Source organism: Nannospalax galili, unplaced genomic scaffold, assembly GCF_000622305.1.
Source record: "Nannospalax galili isolate Female #2095 unplaced genomic scaffold, S.galili_v1.0 scaffold290, whole genome shotgun sequence".
In the NCBI taxonomy this organism is placed as follows: Eukaryota; Metazoa; Chordata; class Mammalia; order Rodentia; family Spalacidae; genus Nannospalax; species Nannospalax galili.
In genome coordinates, this window is record NW_008331486.1 from 5,040,799 (window position 1) to 5,055,515 (window position 14,717).

The following is a 14,717-nucleotide window of genomic DNA, read 5'->3' on the forward strand; positions in this document are numbered from 1 at the left end:
TGCCCGCACACACCACGCCGGGGGTCCAGCGACCCGCCCCATAAGAGACCTCGCCTAACAGGATCCTCAGTACCTTAGAGCTCTAGTAGGCAGTGTCTTCGCAACAATCAGCAATTTCAGGGGTGAGCTGCCCCCAGCAGACATGCTGGGTCAGCCTCAGAGAGGCTGAGCAGAGGAACAGGACCATCTGATTAGACACTCAGCCCCTAGGTGCTGGGGTTGGGAGAGGATTGCTGAGTGAGGCCAAGAGACCAGAGGACAGTTAAGGACAGGAAGTCCAGCCCAGGTGCTCCACCTAGGTCCCGCTGCTACCCCCGATGGTAGAGGCTAGGTTGGGAGACAACTCCAGGCACACACAACATCAACAGCTAATCAGTCTCCTCCCTCCCCCTTCATCCATCAGCTCAGTGGTGAGTATTCTTATAGCCTTCCCTACACAAACCACGCACACACACACACACACACACACACACACACACACACACACACAGTGGCTAGGTCCAGGCAAACACACACACACACACATTGGTAGAATGTGTAAATTGCAGGAGAGCCATAAGCTTCCTTAAAGGAAGCCATAAAGACAAATTCCTCAAGATGGCCAACTGGTCCAAATTGGTGGCTTGGCTTTTGCTCAAGCCTTATCAACTGGTCACTTCCTGGACTGACAGACTGTTTACAAGGCCAACCTATCTCCTTTTGTTTCATAGATAACTTGCCTGCTCATCCTGAGGAAATAATCTTAAGATCCTTAATTACCCCAAGGACATCAAACCCTGGCACCAAGTTAACTTCTCTCTCTCTCTCTCTCTCTCTCTCTCTCTCTCTCTCTCTCTCTCTGTCTTCTCTCTCTCTCTCCGTTCTCTCTCACACACGGTGACTAGATCTAGGCACACACACACACACACACACACACACACACACACACACACAGACATAAAGGCTAGGTCCAGGTAAACACGCACACACCGCCAACAACAAATAACCAAACAAATAACCAATCCCCCGCTCCACCCTCATTGGCCAACGCAGTGCTGAGCATCCTTCCGGGCTCGCCTCCAGGCCGGTACCACACTCCAATTGGACACCTTTATGCCACACCACACACGCTCGGCCCCATGTCGGGTCTGGGGGTGCCTAGGGCGGCTCCCGCGCGGGCTGTAACCGACTCTGTGCTCCCATTGGTCCGCTCTGGAATGGGGGCGGGCCCTAGCGGGAGCTCGCCCCACCCCGCGCTCCCATTGGCTCCCCGGAGGCCCCGCCCCCATCGCTGGCGTGGCCGTGCTCTCAAGCGGTGGCGGTTCGTGGGTCGGAGCCGGCGGAGGGCAAAGCCGCGGCCGACGATATGACGCCGGAGGACCCCGAGGAGACCCAGCCCCTGCTGCGGCCGTGGGCCGCTAGGTGAGCGACGGGGACCTGGCCTGGCTCCCGCCCCGGGGCGCCGCTCACCCCGGCCCTGTCCCCACAGCGCTCCTCGCGGCCGCCGCGTTTTCCTCGCAGCCTTCGCCGCCGCCCTTGGCCCGCTCAGCTTCGGCTTCGCCCTCGGCTACAGCTCCCCGGCCATCCCCAGCCTGCGGCGGGACGTGGCCCCGGTCCCGCGCCTGGGCGACAGCGCGGCCTCCTGGTTCGGGGTGAGCTGGCCCGGGACCCCCCCACTCCCTACCCGCACCCGGAGGTACCCCAACTCCCAGCCTGCAGCCCGAGGCCTCCCCGCTCATTGCCGACAGCACAGGGTCCCTCATTCTGTCGCACCCCGGGGTTCCCCCACTCTCCGCCCGCAGCCCAGGGTCCCCCTTTCTCCTCTCGTACCCGTGTCCCCCCCACTCCCTGTCCTCACCCCAGAGCCCCCTCTCTGTCTCCACACATGGGTCCTCCACTTCCTGTCCAAACTCAGGGGTCCCCTACTCCACCCGCAACCCGGGGCCTCCCATTCTCCTGTTTCACCCAGGGGTCTCCCCACTCCCTGCCCGTACCCTGGGGTCCTCCCTTCTCCTATTGCTGGGTCCTTCCACTCCCTGCCCGAAGCCAGGGGTGCCCCACTCCCTCCCCGCACCCCAGGGTCTCCCATTCCCTGCCTGCATCCCGGTGTCCCCCCACTCCCTGTCTGCATCCAGGGGCCCCTCACCACCCGCAGCCGCGGGATTCCCCCACTCTACACTCCACACAGCCCGGAGTGCTTAAGCCCCTTTCTTCTGCGGTCACCGGGCGTGGGGTGGAGGGCGATCTTGGACCACGGCCCCTGGTGGCCCCCTCCTCAGCCTGCGGTCGCCCTGTCCCCAGGCCATCGTGACCCTGGGCGCCGCGGCAGGGGGTGTGCTGGGCGGCTGGCTTGTGGACCGTGGGCGCAAGCTGAGCCTCCTGCTCTGCACGGTGCCCTTCGTGACCGGCTTTGCGGTCATCACCGCGGCCCAGGATGTGTGGATGTTGCTCGCAGGCCGCCTCCTCACCGGCCTGGCCTGTGGCGTCGCCTCGCTAGTGGCCCCGGTGAGTATCCCTATCCGCCACCTCCTGAGTAAACTGGTGTTACCTCCCCCACTGCCCTGGGTACACCAATGCTAGTCTTAGGGTTTGCTCTGCCAGGCAGCGGTGAAGCCATTCCTCACGCCCACTGTTTGTGGTCAGCAGTTATGACTACAGTTCCTTTTTTTTAAGTTGGCAGGACAGGGCTGCTCTGATTGTCCTTAGGGCTTCTGGCATCTACACCCCCCTTCACTGCTCACAGTGGCCCTTTCCTGACCTTTCCCCCAGCCCTTTCCTGACCCAAGGCCTTTTATACCACAACCCACACACCTGAGTCACCTACTGGGATACTGGCTCATCCCTGGGCCTCCTCTGTTGAAGTGGTGGCTCTGACTCCCTGTGAGCTGTAGTCACAGACTTGAATGAGCTCCATCCATCCCTCCTCCAGAGCCTCACACTAATTTGACCTGCATTTGCTGGAGGCAGGGAGCTGCTAAAGAAGCGGAAGGCTGGAAATCTGCAGACTGTAAATAATTTTCTCTTTTTACTGGGCTAGCACAAGGTATGAAGTATGGATGAGACTCTAGTGACCACTGAGCTTAGAAGAAATAAATGATGGAAGCCTTTCGTAGAATTGGGCTGGACACCTTCAACATCCTGGGTGGCCCCTAGAGCCCTCCAGCAAAGGAGAAGCCTGGGCCCCACTGCAGACCTGCCTCAGAGTCTACATTTTATCAAGGAGGATCCTGGGGAGCACACCCCCTGGATCTTCACAGTGGACCCCACACAAGTCTGTGGTCTTCCATCTTTTACTCTCATTTGTGCTTATTAAACGGGTGTCAGGCTGGTGGCAGATGCCTCTAATTCCAGAACTTGAGAGGTGAATGCAGGAGAGTCAGGAGCTGAAGATTATCCTCAGCTAGTTGGAGGCCAGCCTGAGCTACACAAAACCCTTCTGGAAAAAAAGAAAATGTAGGGAAACTCTATGCCCTCTTCTCTCTTCTTGCTCCACAAGTTGTTACCCATGAGCCTCTTTAACACCTGCAGATCATTATGGGGAAGGGCGGTCTCTGCTGACCTATAGCAGAGCAATTAGACCTTTCAGTTTAAAGAGTAAAGTCTTGTCTTTACCCCCAGGTCTATATCTCAGAAATCGCTTACCCAGCAGTCAGAGGACTGCTCGGCTCCTGTGTGCAGCTGATGGTTGTCATTGGCATCCTCTTGGCCTACCTGGCAGGTAGATGTGCACACTGTCTTGATCCCTATTAATAGCCATGTGGCCACTTTACATATATCATTTAGACTTTGATAACCATTCAAATGAAGGAGTACCAGAGGGAAAACAGGTCCATTGAGATATCTCCCCTCTCTGTCCCTGTTCCTCCAGAAAGCACACACATGTGCGTGCGTGTGTGTGGCCTGTGCTGCTTGTGCGCATCTCTCCCACCTCCCACCCCTTGCACAAATGGCGCTGTGTCCTTCCGCGGAGACAGCCTGCTGCTTATTCCTTTTCATGGCCACTTACAGTCAAACTTCAGTACAACAGGGGCATTCTGAGAGCTGTTGCTAGACAGTTTTGTCATTGTGTGAACATACCAGAGTCCTTCCAAAAGCTAGGTCTAGGTCACCAGACGAGAGCTCTTGATGCAGCCTAGGTACACACAAGGTGTCTGAGGCTGGTGCTGTTAACATGCATACTTTTCTATAGAATATAGCACACACACACACACACACACACACACACAGACACACACACACACAGACACACAGACACACACACCTTTTTTTTTTTAATTAAAGGGGCTAAAGAGATAGCTCAGCACCTAAGAGCATGGGCTGATCTTGCAGAGGATCTGGGTTCACTTCCCAGCACCCACATGGAGCTAACAACCATCCATTACTCTGTTCTGTGGGATCCAACACCCTCTTCTGGTCTCTATGGGTGTTGCATGACATGAGTACACTTGTATACATGTAGGCAATACACTTATACACATAAATAAAAATTATAACTATAACCGGGTGGGGTGGTGCACGCCTTTAAACCCAGCACTTGGGAGGCAGAGGCAGGCAGATCTCTGTGAGTTCAAGGCCAGCCTGATCTACATAGTGAGTTCCAGGTCAGCTGGGGTATATTTATTTTTGTGTGTACAATTGTTTTGCCTGCGTGTATATAAGTTCACCTGTGTCATGCAGTGCCCATGGAGGGTGTCAGATCCCCTGGGACTGGAGTTATGGACAGTTGTTAGCTGCCATGTGGGTCTTGGGAATCAAACCTGTATTCTCTGGAATAGCAAGTGCTCTTAATGGCTCAACTATCTCTTCAGCCCCTCCCACCCCCCAAAAATTTTAATGTAGTAAAAAAAAATTTTTTTTTTATCTTTTTGAGACAGGTTCCCCCTGTAGCCCCAGCTGTCCTGGAACTCACTATGTAGACCAGGCTGGCCTCGAACTCACAGAGATCTGCCTGCCTCTGCCTCCCAAGTGCTGGGATTAAAGACATGCACCACCACACCTGGCTATAATAAAATTTTTAAAAGTAAAAAAAGCTACAGGGAGAACCTGTCTCAAAAAAGACAGAAAAAAAAAAGTGAAAAAAAAATTTTTTAAGTGAAATCATAATATAATGTGTAATATACGGCTTTGGGGATGGCTCAGCAAATAAAAGCCCTTGCTTTGCAAGCATGAGGACCTGAGTTCAAATCTCCAGAATGCACATAGAAAGCTAGGTATGATCACATGTGGCTTTAATCCGAGCACTGTGGTGGGTGGAGACAGGAGCTAGCTTCTAGTCTAGGTCCAGATTCAGTCAATGAAAGACTCTTTGTAGGGAATAAGGGAGAGTGATAGAGCAGGACACTGAGCACCGTCCTCTGCCCCTACACATGCACACAAGTGAATAAACTGGTTAATTTTTATTATTTTTATTTTATGTGTATGCATGTATTGCCTGCATGTAGGTAAGTGCACCCGTGTCATACAATGCCCTCGGAGGACAGAAGAGACTGTCAGATCCCCTGGAACTGGAGTTACGGACAGTTATTAGCTGCCATGTGGGTGCTGGGATTCGAACCCGGGTCTTCTGCAAGAACAGTGCTCTTAACCACTGAGCCATCTCTCTAGCCCCTGAAGTTAATTTTAAAGTATAATATCGTGAATACATAAAACCCCCACAGCTGCTGCTTCTCATTGCCAAGTATTTTGCAGCACTGTTAGTTGTGTGCTGAGCTTCTGTGCAAGTGGCAGCACAGTGTTTGGTTTACACCAGCATTACCACACACACATTGTGACATGTTACCGTGGCTACAAGACATAGCTCGGTGATGGGAATTTTTCAGCTGTTCTAATTCTATGAGGCCACTGTTGTACATGCAGTCAGTCATTAACCAAAATACATTTCAATGAGTAGGTGTCACCAACAATGTACTGCCACACTGCTGTAGCTTGCCTGTGGTGTATGTCTGAACAGTGGCAGAAGTGTGGTTAAACATGAAGATAGCTGGGCAGAGGCATTGAGGTACCCACCACTGGAGCCAAGTCCCTGGGGCTGGCCCATGTACTTGGCTGGCTGGCCCTGGCTCTGACGTCTGTCCCCACCCGCAGGATGGGTCCTGGAGTGGCGCTGGCTGGCTGTGCTGGGCTGTGTGCCTCCCACCTTCATGCTGCTGCTCATGTGCTTCATGCCAGAGACCCCTCGCTTCCTCCTGACTCAGCACCAGCACCAGGAGGCCATGGCTGCTATGCACTTCCTGTGGGGCTCTGAGCAGGGCTGGGAAGAGCCCCCCATCGGGGCTGAGCACCAGGTGAGAAGCTAGGAGCCAGACAGAAAGCATAGCCCATTCCAAGGCCACACACTTTAGGGGTGGGGCCATCTGGAGCCCCACTTAGCTGGTTCTAGCCATGACCAGCAAAATTTGAGCCTTGTTCCTACTGTCCTAAGGAGAGAAAGGCTTAGGACAGAGAAGCAGATGAGGCCTGGATGTAATGGGAATTGTAGGGCAGGGAAGACTGTTCAGCGTCACACGGACTCTGCCACTTTCCACTTGTGTGGCCTGAGTTTCCTAATCTGTAAAACGGGTCCTTACCTCGGTGATGCTGAGGAGGCTCTGCAGAGTGCTGAGAGAGAGTTGCAGCCAGGCCTCAATACACTTGAAGTATTTGGGACTCAGACTTTTTTTTTTGGGGGGGGGTCTTTTTGAGACAGGGTCATCCTATAGCCCCAGCTGGCCTGGAACTCACTATGTAGACCAGGCTGGACTTGAACTCACAGAAATCTGTCTGCCTCTGCCTCCTGAGTGCTGGGATTAAAGGTGCACAACACCACACCAGGCCAGAACAGAATTCTTTACCCAAGTGCTGGAGTCTGTGGCTTCCCAACTAGTCAGGAAGTGCCATGGGGGGTTGGGACCACTCACCTCACATGAGAGGCCACAGGGGCTTGTCTGCACACCCAAGGCTACAGGTGGGGTAGGAAGAGCAAGATGAGGCTCACAGACAGGTCTTTGGGACAGGGTAGAGAACAGCACTAATGAGCATCTCCATAGCAGGGCTTTCAGCTGGCCCTGCTGAGGCGCCCCGGTGTCTACAAGCCCCTCATCATCGGCATTTCGCTCATGGTCTTCCAGCAGCTGTCAGGGGTCAATGCCATCATGTTCTATGCTGAGACCATCTTTGAAGAGGCCAAGTTCAGGGTAAGAGACCTCTGCCCAGCTGCCTCATCCAGATGCCATGTGTGTGAATTGGCTTCTTTAGCCCTCAGACTTTGTCACCCAGCTCAGGGCTAGAGAGAGAGGGAGGGACTTGTCTCTAGCTGGCCTTCTAACCAGCCTTCTCTTCTCCCAGGACAGCAGCCTGGCCTCTGTCACTGTGGGTGTCATCCAGGTGCTGTTCACAGCTGTGGCAGCCCTCATCATGGACAGAGCAGGGCGGAGGCTCCTGCTGGCCTTGTCAGGTGAGGCCTTAAGGGAGTGGGGCCCAGCCTTCCCAGCTCACAGAGGGAAAGAGCCAGGGAGGTGGGGCAACTTGGAAGCCTTTGGTTCTTTTGAGCAGGAGACTGTTTCTCTTCAAACCTGTTTCCAACTCTGAGGTGGAGATAACAGTGCCTCTCAGGGCTGTGACAAAGGCTGTGGTAAGGTCAGGTCCTGGGCACTAGCTTTGGCCCCTGAAAAGGCCAGTGTATGGGTGCACTGAACACTGCTATTCTGCTCCTGCTTCTGTAGGTGCAGGTAGAGAGGCTCTGAGGTCTAAATGGGGCAAGAGTGCTGTCCAGTCAGGGGTTCCCAGGGCCAAGGTGCCTGAATGCCAAGCTGGCTTCTCCCAGGAGCCTCTCTCAGAGTAGCACACAGTCCTCTAGGCCATGCCCACTGGCATCCTTCCTAGCCCAAGCCCTACCCACAGGTATGGTCATGGTGTTCAGCATGAGCGCCTTTGGCACCTACTTCAAGCTGACTCAGAGTGGCCCCAGCAACTCCTCCCACATGAACCTCTTCGCGCCCATCTCTACAGAGCCTGTGGATGTCCACGTAGGGCTGGCCTGGCTGGCTGTGGGTAGCATGTGCCTCTTCATCGCTGGTGAGAAGGGACCAGGGGAGGCTGAATGGTTGCCATTATTCCTGTACCCTTCCATGCCAAGTTCTGCAGTGCTCAGCTTCAAGCCTAGCTTTGTCTGTCTGCCTTAAAGAGCCTGACCACTATTTAGGTGGCTCTGACCATGTGCTGGGCACTGAGCTAAACCCTTTCACTTAATCCCCATTGACGACCTGCAAGCAGGCCTCATCCTTGTCCTAGAATGCAGGTGTAATGCCTAAGAAGGGAAGGGCCTGGCCCAAGGCCTCCCAGCACAGTGAGGAGCTGGCAGCAAGCAACCCTAAGACCCATGAGCCAGCATGCAGCTAGCCCAGGAACCCAGCCTGCCTCCCCTCATGACTCTGCCTTGCTCCCCAGGCTTTGCAATGGGCTGGGGGCCCATCCCCTGGCTCCTCATGTCGGAGATCTTTCCTCTGCACGTGAAGGGTGTGGCTACAGGTGTCTGTGTCCTCACCAACTGGCTCATGGCCTTTCTGGTTACAAAGGAGTTCAGCAGCATCATGGTAAGTACAGGCCCATGCCATCCCTGTGTGTGGTCAGTAGAGAAGAGCTTTGTAAAATTACTTTCATTGCCAGAGATTCCAGGTCTGTAACCTTGAGTGTAGACTGAGCACCGCCCCCACAAACTCCCCATGCCTGGGACCTGGCCATCTCAGGGGTAACAGGGAGCCAGACAGGCTAGGGCAGGTGAGGAACCATGTCTTCAATCCCTGCAGACAGAATGGCTGGCCTTTCCCATTAGTGAATGTTAGGGACATAGAACAGGAGCCAGCGGTCTATATAGGAAGGATTGACAGGCCTGGTGCCACATACATGGCACCCATGCACACAGCTACTTCCTTGCTGTGTGGCCTTGTGAGCTGCTTAGCCTTCTTTGAACATTTTCCTTGGTTAAAGGTAGAAGGTAGCAGGACCTTCCTCTTAGTTGAAGGACATGTCAGCTTGGTTCAACACTGTTTTCTTCTCAAGGTAGACAGATGTGGCCCCTGCCTGCCCCTCATGTGGGATGTGGGAATCCAGGGCCTTGCTCTGGCTCCTGCAGGGTCACAGACTCTTAACGGAAGTGGGGCTGCTCACCACACATAAAATTCGCAGGGGCGGGGACTTTGGAGGGTGGGACCAAAGCTGTAAGGAGGTAGGACACAGGATGGGGGGTGCAGTAGGGGCAGGCCTTGGGTACCCAGGAACCCACATGTCCCCTGCTAATACATTCCTGACCTCAGAGCAGCCATGACAGGCCTGGTATAAGCAGGGCAGGCTGGGGTCATAGCGTTCCCTGATTGCACAGGGCCTCCTGACCCCTGGCCTCCTCCACACATGGCATTTCCTCTCTCTGCAGGAGATCCTCAGGCCCTACGGAGCCTTCTGGCTGGCTGCCGCCTTCTGCATCCTCAGTGTCTTTTTCACTTTGTCCTTTGTCCCTGAGACCAAAGGCAGGACTCTAGAACAAATCACAGCCCATTTTGAGGGACGGTGACAGCCCCTTTCTGTAAGTGGCAACCCTGAGCTGAGCTGGCTTTGGATCTCAGAGGGAGTGGAGTGGCCTAGACCTGAGTCTGACCTCCATCCGAACCTGAAGCCCCAGACTTCTCAGGCTCAGGGAAACCAGGACCACAGCCTGGGCATCAGCTCTTCTTGTCCAACTCTCATGGCCCAGATCTAGAGCATGAGATTCATCATCCTCTAGGTCCAGTCTGCTGCCCCTGCACACTGGGAAACATCCCAGAGGAGCTGAGCAGTCCTGTGCTCAGCCCTCCACATGTCTCTTCATAACACTAACACAACGGAGGTAGGATAAAGGCTCTTGGCTCCAGTGTTCTGACTGGAGATACTGTGGAAATGGAGACTGGGCCCCAGGCACCTGCCTGCCCCTCCCACATGATCAGAAAGAACTTGGCCAAATAGAGATGACTCAGAAACCAGGTCTCTGTGTGAGGTGGTTAGGTTCCCATAAACCAAGCCCTCCTAGGCCCTGACCAGAGCACCTGAGCATTTACCTTCTTGGAGTCAGCCAGCTTAATCCCTGTCTTGGGCTCAGTTTCCTGGGTCGTTAGCCATCAAATTTTGAGTTTCAGAAAATAAAAATCTGTTTGACTTTAGTAGACCCAGAAATCTTCTATAAATTACTTCTTGTAGGAAACCAGGATGCCAGGCCCTAGGGTGAGGTGAGCCTAAAACTTATAGGTCCAGGCTGCATTCTCTGCTAAAGGGAGGAGCACTTAAAAAAACAGTGGCTCTGATAATCCCTGTCCTGCAGAACACTGCTAGGCTGGCAGGAGGAAGCGGCCAGGTCATAAAAGTGCAGGCTCCCTGCTCTGTGGGAAAGCGTCTTGGTCAACAACCCTTAGCTCATTTCCTTGCCCTGAACAAATAACTCAGCTATCCCTAGCTAAGAGATTAGGCCAGGTTAAAGGTTTACTTCTAAGCTAAAAGCTAAAAGTTCACCATGCTTTTAGCTCTTAGAAAGAAAACATTGTGGCCAAAGATTACTGGATGGGCACTGAAAACCTTGAGTAAAAGTTTAAGAATCCTGGCGCCAACTAACAGACTAAATGTCCTGTTTCTTTGTACCCTAAATCTTTGTATGTGACTGCCATATCCCACATGACTGTTAGTTCCTTGGGATGTCTAAAAACCATCTGAATTCTAAAATAAATTGTCCTGTTGGGAAGACACAGGTCCCAGAGTTTATGACTCTGTCCCCCACCAGACCCTCTGCCTTGAAGCCAGCAGGTCCCCCGCTAAGCAAAGCAAATCTGAGTCCCAACAACTTCTTATTTATTATATACTTACTGTAATACAATTAGAAAACAGATTTAACAATTTTTGAAGTAGTTAACCATCTGCTAGGCACTGTCCTAAACATATTACAAATATTAGTGCATTTATTTGCACAGGCCCCTTTCCAAAGGTAGCATCAGTTAAGATTATGGTTCTAGCTGGGCATGGTGGCACACACCTTTGATCCCAGCATTCAGGAAGCAGAGGCAGGAGGATCTCTGAGATCCAGGCCAGCCTGGTCTACATAGTGAGTTCCAGGCCAGCTGGGGCTACAGGGAGACCTTGTCTCAAAAAGACAAAAAAAAAAAGATTGTGGTTCCATCATAAAAGATCTCTCCTGACACCCACACTTACACTGTGTCAATTATTCAAAATAGCAGGTTTAGGTTTGCTTATTTAAGACATATATTGAGTTTTTTTTACTTCCTAAGAAACATGCCCTTGCCAGGCGTGGTGGCGCATGTCTTTAGTCCCAGCACTTGGGAGGCAGAGGCAGGTGGATTTGTGTGAGTTCAAGGCCAGCCTGGTCTACATAGTGAGTTCCAGGACAGCTGGGGCTACAAGGAGACCCTGTCTCAAAAAGACAAAAAAAAAAGCCCTTGCTCACCATCTTGTAACTTAAATGCTACGTCCTGTGCAGCTCAGTGGTGTGGACACAGAAGAGGAACAGTGCGGTACAGAAAAACATATTACATGAGACATTTTAACATTAAAGAAAGCTGGGGACCGGCAAGCTTCCTTTCCTTCGAAAAAGGAAAAGTCTCTAACTTCTACTTTTATTAGCATGGATAAGGTATACTTTTTTTTTTTTTTTGGTCTTTTTGAGACAAGATTTCCCTGTAGTCCCAGCTGTTCCGGAACTCACTGTGTAGCCCAGGCTGGTCTTGAACTCACACAGATCCACCTGCCTCTGCCTCCCAAGGGCTGGGATTAAAGGCGTGCGCCACCAGGCCTGGCAAGGTATACTCTTAAGCAGGTATTCAGGAAGAAAGGGGCATTTCTCTGCAGGAGCTCAGGAAACAATTAACAAAATGTGGCCTGTTTGCAAGGGATAGAGCAGATGTTCACTCAAGAGTATAAAGGCATAGTTTTTATGTAATTTAACATAAGGCACACTGCACTTCGGAACCTGCCTATCTGGCTCTGCCATCACAGACACTGATGGCTGGTGATGGCTACACATGGTTAAGTAGCTATGCCTGCCTTCAGCAGAGTTCAAACAGAGCAGTGGTTCCAACAGTCTTTCTCCTTTGTAATACATTAGCTGTTGGTGGAATTCTTTTTTTTTTTTTTTTTTTTTTTTTTTGAGACAGTGTCTCACACTGTATCCCAGGCCAGCCTAGAGCACATGACAATTCTCCTGCCTCAGCCTCCCAAGTGCCAGTCTGTTCTTTCTGACTGAGAAGCTGTTATCTTAGGTTTTCATTTCAGGGACCTGTTAGGCTAATCCCATTGATTCTTGGGTTTCATGCCTTGTTCCTTGGATTTCATTTAATTTACTGAAATATTGGGGCTGGAGAAATGGATCAGCAGTTAAGAGCACTGGCTACTCTTGCAAAGAATCAGTTTGGTTCCCAGCACCCAACCATCATTAACTCCAGTTCCAGGGATCCGATGCACTCTTCTGGCCTCCACAGGCACACACAACACAGGTGCACTTACATGCAGGCAAAACACACATAAAATAAAAATAACACTTTTTTTTTTTTGGTCTTTTTGAGACAGGGTCTCCCTGTGGCCCCAGCTGTCCTGGAACTCACTATGTAGACCAGGCTGGCCTTGAACTCACAGAGATCCACCTGCCTCCCAAGTGTTGGGATTAAAGGCGTGCACCACCATGCCCAGCAAAACAAAAATAACATTTTAAGAATACATTTTTATTTGCTAGAACACACCTTCACAGGGTTACCGTGCCCTAGTCCCAGTAATTTTTCTCAGCACAAATGTGAGGGAGATCATCCCTAAATGCCTGAAAGACTATTTTATTGTCACTTTGAAGCAGTGGTTTTTCCCTGCAGTCTCTCTTCTAGCCAGTGCTGGGGCTCGAATTTGGAGCTTGGTGCCTTCTAAGCAAACAGTCCACCAGAGTCACACCTCCCAAATTCTTATTTCTGTGTGGGGTTTGGTATATGCATATGTATGTGTGGCCACCACACCCCTCTCACACATCTTTAGTGTCTGCTGTTTGTTCTGGGATTGTTTTGTAACTTCATCTTCTATGAAATGTTTTGCTTTGCCAATCATGTTTTAAAATAATTTTGAAACTTTTCAATTTATTGAGACATTATAAGAGCAAGTTCTCCCCTGGTTAAGTGAAGATCTGTCTACACTTGAAAACATGTTCTGCATTTGTGAGGTGCAGTTTTTTGAATGTCAGTTGTGTGGTCCAGGTCCATATGAGGCAGGCTCTCCAGAGAAACAAAACCCATGGTGGGTATGTGGGGTGGAGAGAGACAAAGGGTGTACAGAGATTTGCTATAAGGACGTGGCTCACGTGATCATGGTGGCTGAGCAGTCCTGAGAATTTTGAGCAACAAGCTGGTGGCCCGGAATGCTGACAGCAGCATGCTTCCAGGCCAAAGGCAAGCAGGCTCAGGAAGTGCCCATTTCCAGTGGGTTCTTAAGGCAGGAAAGATGGAGTCTCAGCTGCAGGCAGGAAAGATGGAGTCTCAGCTGCAGGCAGGCAAGCAGGGCCCTCTGGCTCTATTCAGGTTGTCAGCTGATGGAATGAGGCCCACCCACACAGAGAAGACAATCTGCTTCATTGGGTCTGTGAACCAAAAGTTTCATCTGAAAATACCCTCATGGAAACACCCAAAATACTGAACCAGCTATCTGGGCATCCTAAGGCACAGTCAAGTGAACGCAAAGGCCTTCAAACTCCTACCCACTTACTGTGTCAGGTTTTTTGTGTGTTTTTTTTGTTTTGTTTTTTGGTCTTTTTAACACAGGGTCTCCCTGTAACCCCAGCCATCCTGGAACTCTGTAGACCAGGCTCAAGAGATCTGCCTGCCTCTGCCTCCCAAGTGCTAGGATCAAAGGGATCACCACACCCAGCTGTCAGTTCCTTAGGGGAGGGTGGAGCTCCCACCTGATGTGGGTTTGTCTGGCTCTGCACTTCAGAGCTGTTCTTAGGTGGGATATTTCTACTGATTTTGGCCCTTATCATTAGGAAATGACTCTTCTTTGTCCCATGTTATTTCTTAACACTAAAATACCCCCATTTTGTTATTTAATTATTGCATGTATGTATGTGCGTGTACAGTGTGTGCACGCATGCATATGGAGGCAGAGAGTGATGTCAAATACCTTCCTCTGCTACATTCCACCTTGAGACAGTCTCAGCCCAGCGCTCACCATAGCTACTGTCTGCTCAGTGAGCTCTAGAGATCTGCCTGTCCAACATGCCTCCAGGGTAACAGACCCATGACATGCCTGACAGTGAGTGCTGGGATCGCAAACTGATGTCCTCATGCTTGCACAGCCTCTCCCCAGCCCTTATTCTTACATGCCTTCCATAACTTCTCAAGGATATGTATTTTCACTTGAAAAATCCATTATTTACATAAATAAAACCTGGTAATTTGTGTCTGAGTCACCACTCCAGCACAGGACATGTCATCCCTTTGTTGTATAGCCTCCCTGCAGCTGTGGCCCTGAGAAAGTGACCTATGCTGTCGTGCCTTTTACAGAATTTCACAAAAATGCACGTAATATAGTTTGGGGACCTTGTGCTTGGCATAATCAAGTGTGACCCTTCTGGGGTTCATCCTTTCATTCTTTGCTGTTGAGTGCTATTCCTTGGGCATTAAGCTAGTTTGGGGCCATCACAGAACAGGCCTGTAGAGTGGATTTTAGAGGATGCTTCATTTTTCCCAAGTTGTTGGACC

At 51.4% G+C, this 14,717-nt stretch overlaps 1 protein-coding gene across 5 annotated transcripts; it reads left to right on the top strand.

Moving 5' to 3' along the window:
- Positions 1 to 1,257: 1,257 nt before the first annotated feature.
- Positions 1,258 to 10,154, top strand: Slc2a8 (solute carrier family 2 member 8). Of its 5 annotated transcripts, none has more exons than XM_029559738.1 (11): positions 1,258 to 1,401; positions 1,469 to 1,631; positions 2,281 to 2,484; positions 3,017 to 3,022; positions 3,598 to 3,697; positions 6,064 to 6,263; positions 7,005 to 7,151; positions 7,303 to 7,411; positions 7,858 to 8,031; positions 8,404 to 8,549; positions 9,386 to 10,154. In XM_029559738.1, exons 1-11 carry the CDS (start codon positions 1,346 to 1,348, stop codon positions 9,521 to 9,523), a joined length of 1,443 nt encoding a protein of 480 aa, XP_029415598.1. In that variant the 5' UTR covers positions 1,258 to 1,345; the 3' UTR covers positions 9,524 to 10,154. The 5 variants fall into 5 exon arrangements, with proteins under 5 accessions (XP_029415598.1, XP_029415605.1, XP_008823228.1 ...); XM_029559745.1 differs by having other exon boundaries at positions 7,008 to 7,151; positions 9,386 to 9,523; XM_008825006.2 differs by lacking the exon at positions 3,017 to 3,022.
- The last annotated feature ends 4,563 nt before the right edge of the window (positions 10,155 to 14,717 follow it).

Coding starts and splice junctions, on each gene's coding strand:
- Slc2a8 (XM_029559738.1), top strand. CDS start 1,346: ATGACGCCGGAGGACCCCGAGGAGACCCAGCCCCTGCTGCGGCCGTGG. Junction 7,412..7,857: donor GCTCCTGCTGGCCTTGTCAG/GTGAGGCCTTAA, acceptor CCCTACCCACAG/GTATGGTCATGGTGTTCAGC. Junction 8,032..8,403: donor CATGTGCCTCTTCATCGCTG/GTGAGAAGGGAC, acceptor CTTGCTCCCCAG/GCTTTGCAATGGGCTGGGGG.